This window comes from Chionomys nivalis, chromosome 11 (assembly GCF_950005125.1).
Source record: "Chionomys nivalis chromosome 11, mChiNiv1.1, whole genome shotgun sequence".
NCBI classification, from domain to species: Eukaryota; Metazoa; Chordata; class Mammalia; order Rodentia; family Cricetidae; genus Chionomys; species Chionomys nivalis.
This window is the reverse complement of record NC_080096.1, coordinates 11,518,902-11,532,065: the sequence shown is the minus strand read 5'-3', so window position 1 is coordinate 11,532,065 and position 13,164 is coordinate 11,518,902. Positions and strand designations below refer to the sequence as shown.

At 55.7% G+C, this 13,164-nt stretch overlaps 1 protein-coding gene across 1 annotated transcript; it reads left to right on the top strand.

The window, feature by feature from the left end:
- The first annotated feature begins 3,104 nt into the window (after positions 1-3,104).
- On the top strand, positions 3,105-11,738 carry Arhgef19 (Rho guanine nucleotide exchange factor 19). The gene is made up of 15 exons (XM_057784765.1): positions 3,105-3,537; positions 3,873-4,154; positions 4,302-4,410; positions 4,478-4,554; positions 4,744-5,006; positions 5,891-6,051; positions 6,133-6,285; positions 6,420-6,549; positions 6,950-7,024; positions 7,114-7,203; positions 7,541-7,701; positions 8,972-9,130; positions 9,435-9,514; positions 10,839-10,943; positions 11,268-11,738. Exons 1-15 carry the CDS (start codon positions 3,120-3,122, stop codon positions 11,423-11,425), a joined length of 2,421 nt encoding a protein of 806 aa, XP_057640748.1. The 5' UTR covers positions 3,105-3,119; the 3' UTR covers positions 11,426-11,738.
- Positions 11,739-13,164: the final 1,426 nt, after the last annotated feature.

Here is a 13,164-nt window from a genome sequence, read left to right as displayed (position 1 = left end):
CCTCCTGGGGCTCTGCTTGACTTGGAACCCCCTTTCCAGACAAGACCGCCATCTAGATTTTGTCCCTTAAGGAGAAAGGGAGTCTGGCCGGTCTGTTCTCTGAGCAGGGAACCAAGGGGTACTAAGAAGGGAAGGAAAAGCTGGGTACCGCGGGGCCAGAGGTGCTGTCCTGGACAACGGCAATGCTTTGGGATGCTCTGACACCTTGCTAGACAGACCTGTTGCCCTCTCTAACTGATAGTGCCTCTACACAGACCACTCCCTGGTCTCTGCCAATCCTTCTTAGCCTGCAGAGACACCTTTGACACAGGCTTCATAGAGGAGACTTCTGGGGGACCTCAGAGTCACTTGACACACAAGGATACCAAAGCCCAAGGAATGGCTTATAATTTGCCTAGAGCCTCACAGGACTGGCCAGTGTCAACACAGGACCTTGAACCTGGTTTCCAGAGTGACCCTTGCCTTGTGAGCACTCCTCTGTCTTGGGGTCACATCTATAGCCAGCCACTTGAAGCCAGTCCTCCCTGACCTTTTATTTTAATGGAAAAGTGCTACACAGTCTTAAACTGGGCTTGGACCCAAATTACCAACATCAAGTCTAGGTGGGCTGTTGCCGGAAAAGCTGCTTGAATGGTGTCTCAGCTTGACAGGCCATTGCCACAGTCGCTGGGTCAGGGGCACAGTAGGGTGGGCCCACTCCGACACGTCCTGCCATCCTTTTTATATATATATTTTTTTAATTTCGTATTCCAGAAAGCCCTGCACATTCCCTTAGCACCCCCAGCCTTCTCCTCTGAGGTCTAACTGAAGTTGCTCCGGCCTTAAGTTCCAGTGTTTTGGTTATTTACCTTATAAATCACAGGAGAGGGGCTCATTTCCTGTTCTCCAGGGGCTTCTAGGGCAGGGTGTATTCTTATGCCTAAAAGAGACCCATATAGTGAACAGAGGCTAGCTGTGTCCCCTCCCACTTGTTACTACCACTGGCTGCTGGCCCAAGCCATTCCCCCACCCCAAAGACTGAGAAAATGACCCCACTGGGGGACTGGCTGTCGATGACAAGGCTCCGATGACAAGGCTACCACCGTGCCCTGTGCCCGAGGCACCTCCTGTGCTCTGCCATTAATTCTTGTATTAGCAGTGAGGAAGTTGGTGCTAGCTCTCCTACAGTGCTGGCTGAGGAAACCGAGGTTCACAGTGACTTACCCAGATGAGCACGGTAGTCTTGAGGGGCGAAAGCTAAATCAGGGAGTGAGTGAGGTATGGCTGTTGTTTTTGTTTGGGGGAGAGCCCCTGAGGACCAGCCAGTCTTCACCTCAGGCCTCCTAAGGCAGAGGTACGGGGAGAAGCAGGTGGGATACAAAGCAGGAGACTCAACGGTCCTCTACTAGGTCTACCCAGATGCTGTCTCTGGTTCAGGCTGGAGATTACTACCCCATCTTTGCCTTGCAACCTTGAGCTGGGACCTACACCAGGAAGCCTTCCTGCTGTACTCAGATTGGGCCAGGCCCAGCCCCCTACTTGTGTTAGTGCCTGTGGCTTGTTTCTTGCCAACTCAGATTATAACCGCTTTTGTTTTTTGGCTCTCCCACCAGACTGGCAACCCCACTGGGCATGAGCTATTATTTGCTCATCTGTCTTCCTGTTTTTTGTTTGTTTGTATTTTTCCTGGATTTCCCATCGGCCTGGGCATCTGGTCACATCGGAAATCCTCGGTGTCTCCTGGTGTCTCAGGCTCTGGGCCTCAAGCGTCTCAGCCTCTGTGGTTTCTCTTCTTCAGTCTCCCAGAGTCGCTTCCCGAGCTGTTGTCTCCAAGGCCGCTATTTCTCTGGGTCTCCCTCTCGTTTCTGTCAGACAGGGCACTGCTCCTTTGGCCCAAGGGGCCTCTGCAAGGGTCCTTGCTGCCCAGACTGCCCGCAACTCAGCCAGGCAAGTGTAGGCCCCCGCCCAGCCCCAGCCCGCTGCCTGCTCCCTCCCTCTCCTCTCCTCACCACAGGGTTTGATGAATCAAACCCTTTGTCTGGGTGGGATCTCCCCCAGCCAGCTGGGCAGAGAGAGGGCTTCCCCTGCCGGAGCAGGCAGGCAGCATCAGCAGCAGGCTTCGGTCTCTGCTGAAGAGGTGAGGGGCGAGAGGGAGGCCGCAGAGGGCTCTGGGGCAGAGGCTGAAGGGGCTTGGACCTCTGGGCTCATCTTTCTGTCCTGGGGTACTGGCAGACTGCCTGGGGATGGCATCCTGCCCAGAAACGGCCCATTCAGCCTGGTTTGATCTAGTGTCTGGGAGCTGGGACGGGGATAAGCCCCTCTGTCATCCCAAACTGGGGATTGGGCATCTCCTTGCTCTTCCCTGGGAGGGACTAATCTGGGTGGTGGCCTGCCTGCCAGTCTGTGACCCTCCCAGCCAGCCTGGCAAGGGTGTAGGCATCACTCAGCATGAAGGCCTCAAGTCTGGGTATGGAAGGGGGTGGATAACTTCAGAACAAGGACACTGGGCCCGTATGTATCTGTGTCCTGGTGTGTGTGTGTGTATGTCTGCCTGGAGCCGTGTGAGGAAGCTTGGGTGTGTGTGTGTGTGTGTGTGTGTCACTGAAAGTTTCTAAGCCTATGTTACAAATCAAAACAAAAAAAAAGTATGTGTCTATCTCCATTTGTGATGTCTATGAAAGTATGTGTGCCGGAAGAGAATGTGTGGGTGTGTGTTGGAACATGAATTTGTGTGACAACGTATGTTATCTATATGTCACATGTCAATGTGTATTAGAAATTGTACAAGGTGACTGAAAACGCAGATGTGGAAGTCGTGATGCCTGTGTGGGAATCCTGGCTCTAGTAGTCGGTAGATAACCACTGTGCCTCACTCTCCTCTTCTATCAAATGGGGGTGCTGAAGACTGGTGGAGATTAACTGAGGGGCTACATGGGTGTTGCTCATTTAGTAAGTACTGACTAACACTGACGATCACTAAAAGGGCATGTGAGTGTGTTTGTGTAGCTGCGTACACATGTGCCGGAGGGGTTGCTCGGGCCCCCAGGACATGATGGCTCATCAGCACTGCCTGTTGTTCTATATCTGGATCTCATCCCTTCTCCCCTCCAGGCCCAGGAGGGTGGCAGAGCAAAGGAGGAATGGACTGTGGGCCACCCGCAACCCTCCAGCCTCACCTGGCTGGACCACCTGGCACTGCCCGCCGCCCGGTAGCTGTGTGCCAGCAGGAAAGCCTGTCTTTCGTGGAACTGCCCTCTCTGCAGCCCCCAAGCCCAGTGTGTGTGGATCTTTTCCCCATTGCGCCCGAGGAGCTACAAGCTCCTGGTAGTCGTTGGTCCCTGGCGACCCCTGCCCCTCTCCAAGGACTGTTATGGCCATCTTCCCCAGGAAGCCCAGATACCCATATCTCCACCAGTGGAGGAATGAGACCCAGCAGGGCTGGCAGCTGGCCCCACTGTCCTGGTGCCCAGCCCCCAACTCTGGTGGGACCCTGGAGCTCCCAACACATGCAGCCCCAGCGCAGGGCCAGCCATGGTGGCTCAGAGAAGAAGTCAGCCTGTGAGTCACCCTGGTGGGGGGTGGGTCTTTGGGGGCAGCTAGGGGAGGGACTGGGAGGCTCTTTTTGAACTCTTTAAACTTCAGAATGTCCCAAAAGACAGGACAAGTTTTACCGACAAGGGAAAGATGGCTCATAGGGTCCAAATGACTTGCCAACATTACATAACCAGTTTGGCGGCCGCTGTTCCAGTTCCCTTGCTCTCTGTGGTCAGGACCTCTGATATCCCGTTGCCCTGGGGCATTTCATTTTGATGCTAAGGGTCATGCCACCACAACAAGGAGGAAGACGGGACAGACTACAGTGGAGGGCAGCTGTTATTTTACCCCATCCCTAGGGCGCAAGATCCAGGTATATCATAATGAAGAGGCCACTGGTGGCACCGAGACCCCCATGGGTCTTCTGGAGACTGGCCAGGCTGCACATGAGCAGGCTCTATGTGCGGAAGAGTCCAGGCCACAGGAGCTTTCCAGAAGCACCAGAATGGGCCTTGAGGCTCAGGAGCGAAGGCGCTTCTCAGCCTCCGAACTGATGACGAGGCTTCACTCATCTCTGCGCCTGGGTCGCACGGCCACCAGGGCCCTGACCTCAGGGTCAGGTGCTGGAATCACCCGAGAAGGTACTCAGCTATTTTCCTATTTTTCCGGGCACTGAGGGCAACCTGAGCCAGGCGTGCAGGGCGCAGCCTACATACCCGTGTTAACATCGGGTGATCAGCCCCACGTCGTTCCCTAGATCGCCCACTCCCAGCTCTTGCTTTCTCTAGGGAAACTGCCTGTGAGGGAATACCGAAGAGCGGAGGTGAGGGTGGACAGTGTGTCGCTGCCAGCACCTGTTGACCCAAATGAGGTCCACGGTGGTCTACTGGAGCCCAGGTACCTACCTCTCTCTTTGGGTTCGGGTTGGGGAGGGATGCAAAGAGATCCTGACACTCTTTCCTAGGCTGGACACGCATGAAAAACCCTCTCAGGATCCCAGCAGCGCCACCGAGCGGCGCCAGTCCCGCTTCCTCCTTAACTGTATGTGCAGAGTTGCTGCGAAGGCGGGGGTGGCCGTGGGGGGTGTTGGGGGGAGATGTGGCCCTGGCGTTGGAATCTGGGGAGCCTGCTTTTGGGAAATTGAGGTGGGTTGGCATGCAGTTGGTGCCCAGTTAGTGTTTCTAGCATGGGTAAATGAGATCCTGAGATCCCGTCTCCCGCCCCGCCCAGCTGTCCTCTACCAGGAGTACAGCGACGTGGCCAGCGCGCGCGAGTTGCGGCGGCAGCAGCGCGAGGAGGAGGGCCCTGGGGACGGGGCGGAGGGCGCGGAGGAGGGGCCCGGGCCACCGCGCGCCAACCTTTCCCCGAGCAGCTCCTTTCGCGCGCAGCGCTCTGCCCGAGGCTCCACCTTCTCGCTGTGGCAGGACATCCCCGACGTGCGCGGCAGCGGCGTCCTGGCCACGCTGAGCCTGCGCGACTGCAAACTGCAGGAGGTGAGGGGCGGGGCTAGAGGCAGGAGATGGGGACCCACGGGGAATTAGGGGCTGTCCACGTGGAGAAGGGGTGGGAGGACCTGGGAAAAGACTCGAGAGCCCAGCCGGGAAGCCAGGAAAAAGGGTGGGCGGAGTGGAGCCTCGGATGGGGCGAGGCCAGAAGCAGGTGATGGGGACTTTAGGGAGATGAAGGGCTGTCAATTTTCAGTGGAAAGGGGTGGGGGGGAATCTGTGCAGCCAGGAGAAGAGCCCGGAGGGTCTAAAATGGAGGGAGAAGCCTATGTCAGGAGCGGGACCAGAAGTGGTTGATCAGAAGACTCAGCTAGACCCAGGGACTGTCAAAGCGAAGGGTGGGGGGTGAAGACGTGGGACGGTAAGGCTCCTAGAAGTCTGCTGGGAAGCCAGGAGTGGGATCGGAGGGGCGGAGCCTAGGACGGGGCGGGGCCAAGGTCAGGTGCTGGGGGCTTAGTAGGGGGTTAGGCGTGTCAACGCGGAGAGTGGGTGGGAGGACCAGGGAAAGCGTGGGTCCTCGGATGCCCTGGGGGAAGCCAGGGAAGAGAGCTAGGTCAAGGACAGGACGGAGCAACACAGGAGCGGGGCCGTTGAGAGCGCCCTCCCCGGCTGGGGAGGTGGCCAAGGGCAGGTGCTGGGCGTAGCCGAGCGCCACGGGCAGCGCTTGCTCTTGGGAAAGACTTCAAGTAGCGGAGCTTGTCAGCTGGCAGCTTCGGGCGCGCCCAGGCCCCACCTGGCGCCAGATTATCCGTAGGGCTGGGAAGGGGCAGGGCAGTGGTGTCTACAGAGGTCTCATTCTGTTGGGAGAGTTGAGACCCTGATCCTTTGTGGCCTGACTTTGCTCTTACCACTCGGCCTCCACCCTCCCTTAGGCCAAATTTGAGCTGATCACCTCCGAGGCCTCCTACATCCATAGCCTGTCGGTGGCTGTGGGCCACTTCTTAGGCTCCGTGGAGCTGAGCGAGTGTCTGGGGACTCAGGACAAGCAGTGGCTATTTTCCAAACTGCCCGAGGTCAAGAGCACCAGTGAGAGGTGAGCGAGTGGCCCGGCCTGGCTAAGGGTGGGCACAGAGGTCTGTAGTGGCGCTGTCCTTGACCTTGGCTCGCCTGGCAGGTTTCTCCACGACCTGGAACAGCGTCTAGAGGCCGACGTGCTGCGCTTCAGCGTGTGCGATGTCGTTCTGCAGCATTGCCCTGCCTTCCGCCGGGTCTACCTGCCCTACGTCACCAACCAGGCCTATCAGGAGCGCACCTACCAGCGCCTCCTGTAGGAGGGGCTCTGCGGTGGGGGGCTTGGGTGGGTGTAGGTGCAGAGAACCGGGTGGGGCAGGTCCATCTGTGAGGCGTGGGGCAGATGTGCAGAGAGCCACCTGTGACAGCACCTTCCTGCCCACTGTCCAGCCTAGAGAACCCCAAGTTTCCCGGCATCCTGGCCCGCCTAGAAGAGTCTCCCGTGTGCCAGCGGCTGCCTCTCACCTCCTTCCTCATCCTACCCTTCCAGAGGGTCACCCGCCTCAAGATGCTGGTAGAGGTAGCTCACTTCAGGAAGGGCGGGGAGGGAGAGGCTGGCCTGCCACCCGTGGTTATGTTTTCGTTGTTATATTGCGTTTGTCTTCCTTTTTATCATATATTAATTATGCATAATAGGGTCCATTGTGACATTTCCATACACGCATACCCATCTCCCTCTTCCCTTGTGTCCCCTCCCACTGGTCTTCTTCCTCTTCCTCTTCCCGGGTGACCCCTCCTTCTACTCTCTTGTCTGTTTTGTGTGTGACCCAGTGAGTTTCAATAGGGCGTCTTAATGCAAGTGAGGAACATGGGTGCCTTACTCTAGTGACTACAGCACCCAAGAACGTCTCTCTCTCTCTCTCTTTCTCTCTCTCTCTCTCTCTCTCGCTCTCTCGCTCTCTCTCTCTCGCTCCCACCAGAACATTTTGAAGCGGACAGCACCAGGCTCCCAAGATGAGGACATGGCCACCAAGGCCTTCAGTGCACTCAAGGAGGTGAGCTCAGGGACTGGAGCTGTGGGCTCCTGAGGCCTCCCCTTCTCCTAGTGGGAGCCCAAATAACTCCCCACCCATCCCATCCCCAGCTGGTGCAGGAATGCAATGCCAGCGTGCAGTCCATGAAGAGGACTGAGGAACTCATTCACCTGAGTAAGAAGATCCACTTCGAGGGCAAGGTAGGAGAAAGTTCTTGCTGGGCTGGAGAGATGGTTCAGGGCTTAAGAGCACTGGCTACTCTTCCAGAGGTCCTGAGTTCAATTCCCAGCACCCACATGGTGGCTCACAACCTCTATAATAGGATCCGATGCCCTCTTCTAACATGCTGGTATACATGCAGAGCCTCCATACATAGAATATAAATACATTATAGAAAAAATTTAAAAGAGGAAAGCTCTTGCTTCCTCCTTCCCCTGGGGCCAGGGGGCCGGTAGTCACTGCCCATGATCTCCCTGGTCTGGACTCACCCAGCACCCCTACCTCACCTGCCCTCCCTAATTGTCTATCTTTCTCCAGATCTTTCCACTGATCTCACAGGCCCGCTGGCTAGTGAGGCACGGGGAGCTGGTGGAATTGGCCCCCCTGCCTGCCGCACCGCCTGCCAAGCTGAAGCTGTCCAGCAAAGCCGTGTACCTTCACCTCTTCAATGACTGCCTGCTTTTGTCCCGGAGGAAAGAGTGGGTTCTGGGATTATTTTTTTAATCAATATTTGTTTTATGTGCATAGGTGTTTTGCCCACATGTATGTCTGTGCACTACCATGTGTGTTCAATCTCCAAAGGAGGGTATCAGATCCCCTGGAACTGGAGCTAGGGACAGTTGTGAGCTGCCTTGTGGGTGCTGGCTTCTGAACTCATCCCCTTGGAGGAGCAACAGGTGCTCTTAACCCCTGAGCCATCTCTCCAGCCCTTAGGATGGGCTTTGAAGAGTAAGAGTTTTGTGTTGAGAAGTGGTTTGCAAAAGAGAAAAACTGAGGCAGAACAGAGTGTGACTGGGGCATGGAGAAGCCAGGCAGTGGACCAGAGGAGAAAGAGCAGAAAAGCCAGGATGGTGGCTCATGCCTTTAGTCCTGGCACTCAGGAAGCAGAGACAGAGATGGAGGACAGCCTGTACTTGACAATTTCCAGGCCACAAGGACTCTATAGTGAGGGCCTGTCTCCGAATAAATACACGAACAAATCAAAGAGCGGGGTGAGAAAAGGGAGCGGAGATTTTGAAGTCGCTGTGGAGGCCGGGCTCGTTCTGAGGGCAGGAGTGGGGTGTGCAGAGGAGCTGCATTCTGCTTCTGGCAGATTTAAAGGGTGGAGGGGTGGGAGGGACCAGAAACTCTTTTCCAGGTGAGCATAGATGGCCTAGAGGTGGCAGGTGCTTCAGGATGGGCAGATGCAGGAACGGGATGGCAGAGGAGGGACCGGCTCCCTCTAGTGCGTGTATGGGGGGAGGTAGACATGGTGGTGGGGATTCGTGCACAGCGCAGTGTTGCTGGAGGGGAGCTGGGCCCTGTTTCTGTGCTAGGGTGACAAGCCCAGGATCCTGCCCTGCCTCCCAGCCTCTTTCCCTGCAAGGCCAGCAGCACCTGGTTCTGACTTCAGGACAAAGAAGCAGCTTCTGCTGGCTTGGTGCAAGTCACATGGGAGTCCATTTGGAGGCAGGGAAGGGTGTAATAACAGGTATACCTGAGCTGGGGGCCTGGCTTCTGTTATCTTCTGCCAGCAGAAACCCAGGCAGTTGCACTCACAGCAATCCTCCTGTCTTAGCACCCTGAGCTCTGTTTAGATACCCTCATGGGAGCCTTACTGGTTATTGAGAGAGGGCGCCCAGTGAAGCCAGGCCTGGAGAAGCGAATGATCTTTCCTCCTCTTCCCTTCAGCTCACCTGGTCCTGGCGTGGCTCTGAGGGTAGGACCAAGGCTCTGTTGACCCTCCCTGCCCTGTTGTCTGTCCTCCAGGCTCGGGAAGTTTGCTGTTTTCGTCCATGCCAATATGGCTGAGCTGCAGGTTCGAGACCTGAGCCTGAAGCTGCAGGGCATCCCAGGTCACGTGTTCCTGCTCCGGCTGCTGCATGGGCAGCGTGCCAGGCACCAGCTGCTGCTGAGAGCGCGTACTGAGTAAGCACTCCAAACCCCGAGCAAGGGTCGTGCTGAACCCCTGGGGCAGAGATCGAGTCTGGATGGTGGGAGCAGTCCCGAAATTATGGCAGGTGGCATCGGCCACTGTGCCCCTCTATCAGGGAGGTAGCATGAGGCTGGAGTGGCCAGAGCTGGCAGAAGCAGTTGGGTAGGAACATAGGCCTGGAGACTTGCGTGTAGCCCAGGATGTCTGAACCTAACCCTAGCTCTGCCAGCCCAGGTTCCCAATCCTGCTCTGAGCCACTGTACTTTGCCTGTTATGACCACACCTCCCCCTCTGTAGAAGTGAGAAGCAACGATGGATCTCAGCCTTACGCCCATCCAGCCCCCAGGAGGACAAAGAAGTCACCTGTGATGGAGAAGGTAGGACCCAGAACTCTCTGGGGTGGCTCTGAAGGCCACTGGGGGCTGGGTAGGGTACACCCCATATGAACAGACAACCCGTTTTGCAGACTATGAAAGAGAGATTCAGAGAGGCCAAGGGCCTCTTCTGGGTCCTCCCAGCTAGATAGAGCTGGATCTGGAGCCCACTGCTGTCTGTCTGTCTGTCTGTCTGCATCAGTTGTGAAGCAGATAGGCCTGGTGTGTACAGGGTGTGGGTTGCAGAGTGAAAATGACGGGGTTGGCAGGGTGAAGGATGCTCAGCTCCCTTGGGTGTGAAGTGAGGCTGGCAAGGCAGACTCCATCTAGTGGGAGAGGATCTTGGTGGTGGGTAGGAGGTAGTCATGGATAGTGTTTGAACAGAGGCACGGGGTTAGATTATAGGGCTATGGAGCGGGGGTGGGGGCCGGGAGAGACCTACTCTCAACAAGTACTTGCTGCGGGTGAGGCCAGGGACTGAACTCTGTAATTTCACTCATTTTATTTAATCCCAGTAGTGATCCTGTTAGCTGAATTCACCGTCTTCAGTTTTTTTTTTTTTTACACCTCTGAAAACTGAGGTTCAGAAAAGTTAAATAATTTGCCCAAGGTCACATAGTCAGCAGCTGAGCTGGGAATGGGGCCAAGTCTGGTCCCTCTCCCTCCTTCCCTTCCTTCTTTCTTCCCTTTTTGAGACAGAGTCTTGCTGTGTAGTCCAGGCTGGCCTTGAATTCATAGCTAATGTCCTGCCTCAGTTTCCCTGTGAATGATGAGCCGCCGCACCCAACTCAAACTTGTTTGCGACGCTCAAGCCCGTCTACTCTGTCACAAAGAATAAAGCAGGGCAGATTCTCTGACTTGGGCTCAGAGTCCCCCTGAGGCTGAGGACAAGCCTCCTACTCCAAACAGAGGCCAATGGGAAATGGCCCTGGGGGGTGGAGAAAGGACCTCTGGGCAGAAGGCTCCGAGACAAAAGGCTTTGGTTGCTCTGAGATCACAGGAGCCCCATGTGGCTGGAGCTGCATGAACCTGAGTAGAAAGAGGGTGGGAAGAGGAGGTGAGGCCAAGTGGGCAGTGTCTGTGGGTCCTGAGAGGTCTTTATATTTGAACTTTAGACACCCAGAGGACTGTCGAGGGGTATGTGGTGGGCATCTGGGGTTTGTATGGGAGTCTAGAGATCAACACAAGATGTTGCAGCAAGCTGGGGAGGTCAGCATCCGTGGCCGAGAGCTCCAGGTTGGGGAGACTCATGCCTAGGATGGGCAGAGGAGCAACTGTGGCTCTCTCCCCTGACCTGGGGTCTCCTGGACTCCCTCTTGGCTCTCAGACCGCCCCCAGGTCCAGTGTGTGAGGACCTATAAGGCCCTGCAGCCGGATGAATTGACCTTGGAGAAGACAGACATCCTGGCAGTGAAGACCCGGACCAGTGATGGTGAGAGCCAGGCCTTCCCAACAGCCCTTTGGAGGGGCAGAAGGAGGGGCAAGGACCAAACTATCACAGGGACAGGTTGTGCAAATGGTGATCAGCCACAGCATTTGGGAATCCAGTTAGACCAAAGAAGGAACTTCCTGCTGGAGAATGGAGAATGATGGGAGAGAGTGGGAAATAGCCTCCTCAGAGAGGTGGAATCCTTCCCGGGGCTGGTGACGCTAGGGTAATGTCACCTGGCCCCAGGCTGGCATCAGGCCCAGTTATTCCTTCCCAGGCTGCCCAGCAGCCCTTCCGTGTCCCTGACACTGACTGCTGTGTTTCTAGGCTGGCTGGAGGGTGTGCGCCTGGCAGATGGTGAAAAGGGGTGGGTGCCGCAGGCCCATGTGGAGGAGATCAGCAGCCTCAGCGCTCGACTTCGCAACCTCCGAGAGAACAAGCGGGTGACCAGTGCCAGCAGCAAGCTGGAGGACCCGCCTGCCTGACGCTCCCCTGGGGCCCGACTGGGTCCCTTCCCCTGCTGTGGGCTTCTGTGTGTCTGGGGGCTTCTCTATAGGCGCTGGGTGGTAACAGTTCTGTAAATAAGCCCTGGCTGCCTCTGCTTGATGTCTGACCCCAGGGCCTTTGCACTGACCTCTCTGGGGAGCTCTGTCCCATCAGGAGGGTGTTGCCTGTTCTCACTGTCACCTGTCTCCAGGTGCTCCGAGGGCAGAGGAACCTGTGTCAACCTGCTGCTTTCCCCTCCGAGTAGCCAAGTGTCAAATCCAAGCAGGCTTGAATATTAAAATGACTCCATGAGTTTTTGTACTTGCCTCTTGCCGCTTGTGCTACAAAAGGAAGAGAGGAAACTGAGCCTGAGTCAAGGCTGGATCAAGTGGCTCGTTGCTGTCACCGAAGCACCACCAGCTGGGGGCCTTGACCACTGCAGCTCGGAGGCCGGGGTCTAAAGTCAGCCTCCAGGGCCAGTGCCACCTGGAGGTCACGCTGGGCCCCATCGGGGTCCCAGGAGAGAGTTACTCTTTGCCTCTGTGTGCTTGGTGGTTGCAGTGAACTGCACCTGTAGCCGGACCCCAGGCCCACTCCATGTCCTCTGCCTCCTGCTGTGAGCCTATGGCTACAATGGAGTCCCCCTGGACCATCTTGCCATCACGGTCTTGGCAAAACCATCTAACCCCACACTTCTCCCGTGTTCTTCTGTTTAAAAACATTTCTTAAAGATTTATTTTATTTATCTATCTGGGGTTTTGTTTGTTTGTTTAGTTTTGATACAGGGCTTCTCTGTGTGACAGCCAGCCCTGGCTGTCTTGGAACTAGCTCTGTAGACCAGGCTGGCCTCGAACTCAGAAATCCGCCTGCCTCTGCCTCCCAACTGCTGAGCTTAAAGGCGTGTGATTTATTTTATTTTATGTGTATAGATGTTTTACCTGCATATAGGTATGTATACCATTTGCATGCAGTCCCTAGGAAGGCCAGAAGAGGACAACAGATCCCTTGAAACTGTAGTTATGAATGGTTGTGAGGGCTGGGGACCAAACCCAGGTCCCAGCCAGTGCACTTAACCCCTGAGCCACCTCTCCAGCCCCCAACATACACTTTAAAGTATGAAACATTTGCCAGGTGGTAGTTGCACACACCTTTGATCCCAGCACTTGGGAGGCAGAGGCGGGGGGGGGTCTCTGAGTTTGAGGCCAGCCTGGTCTACAAAGCTAATTCCAGGATAGCTGGGGCTACACAGAGAAACGGTCTCAAAAGAAAAAAAATCAAAACACAAAAACAAAAAGATGTGACATTCATAAGTCCTGGGAATAAGGACATAAACATATATTGTAGATATTTTTTCAGTCCATCACAGATCTCAACAAAAGAAAGAGAGGAAACTGAGCCTGAGTCAAGGCTGGATCAAGTGGCTCGTTGCTGTCACCGAAGACCCAGCTAGTCCTGTCCCTCCACTCTGCTCTTCCAATGCAGCTTCCTCCGCAGGCTTCTACAGGCCCTGCATAGAAGAAAACTGCCAGAATTTCCAGGTGGAGTCCTAGAATGCTCTGTGATTAGACCAGCTTGGGTCCCATGGTTTCTTCTGGTCTCATCTATCTAGGCCTACTGTGTGATGTTAGGCCCTACTAAGTGTGGTAGCTTTCTGTCTTTGCAACCAAGTGCCTGGAACAGTCAGCTTAAGAAGAAAAGTTTCGCCGGGCGATAGTGGCGCACGCCTTTAATCCTAGCA

Bases quoted from the DNA above. Each gene is read 5' to 3' on its own strand.
- Arhgef19 (XM_057784765.1), top strand. From the start codon at position 3,120: ATGGACTGTGGGCCACCCGCAACCCTCCAGCCTCACCTGGCTGGACCA. The intron at 4,155-4,301 runs GTACTCAGCTAT...TGCTTTCTCTAG, and splicing joins TGCTGGAATCACCCGAGAAG to GGAAACTGCCTGTGAGGGAA. The intron at 4,411-4,477 runs GTACCTACCTCT...ACTCTTTCCTAG, and splicing joins GGTGGTCTACTGGAGCCCAG to GCTGGACACGCATGAAAAAC.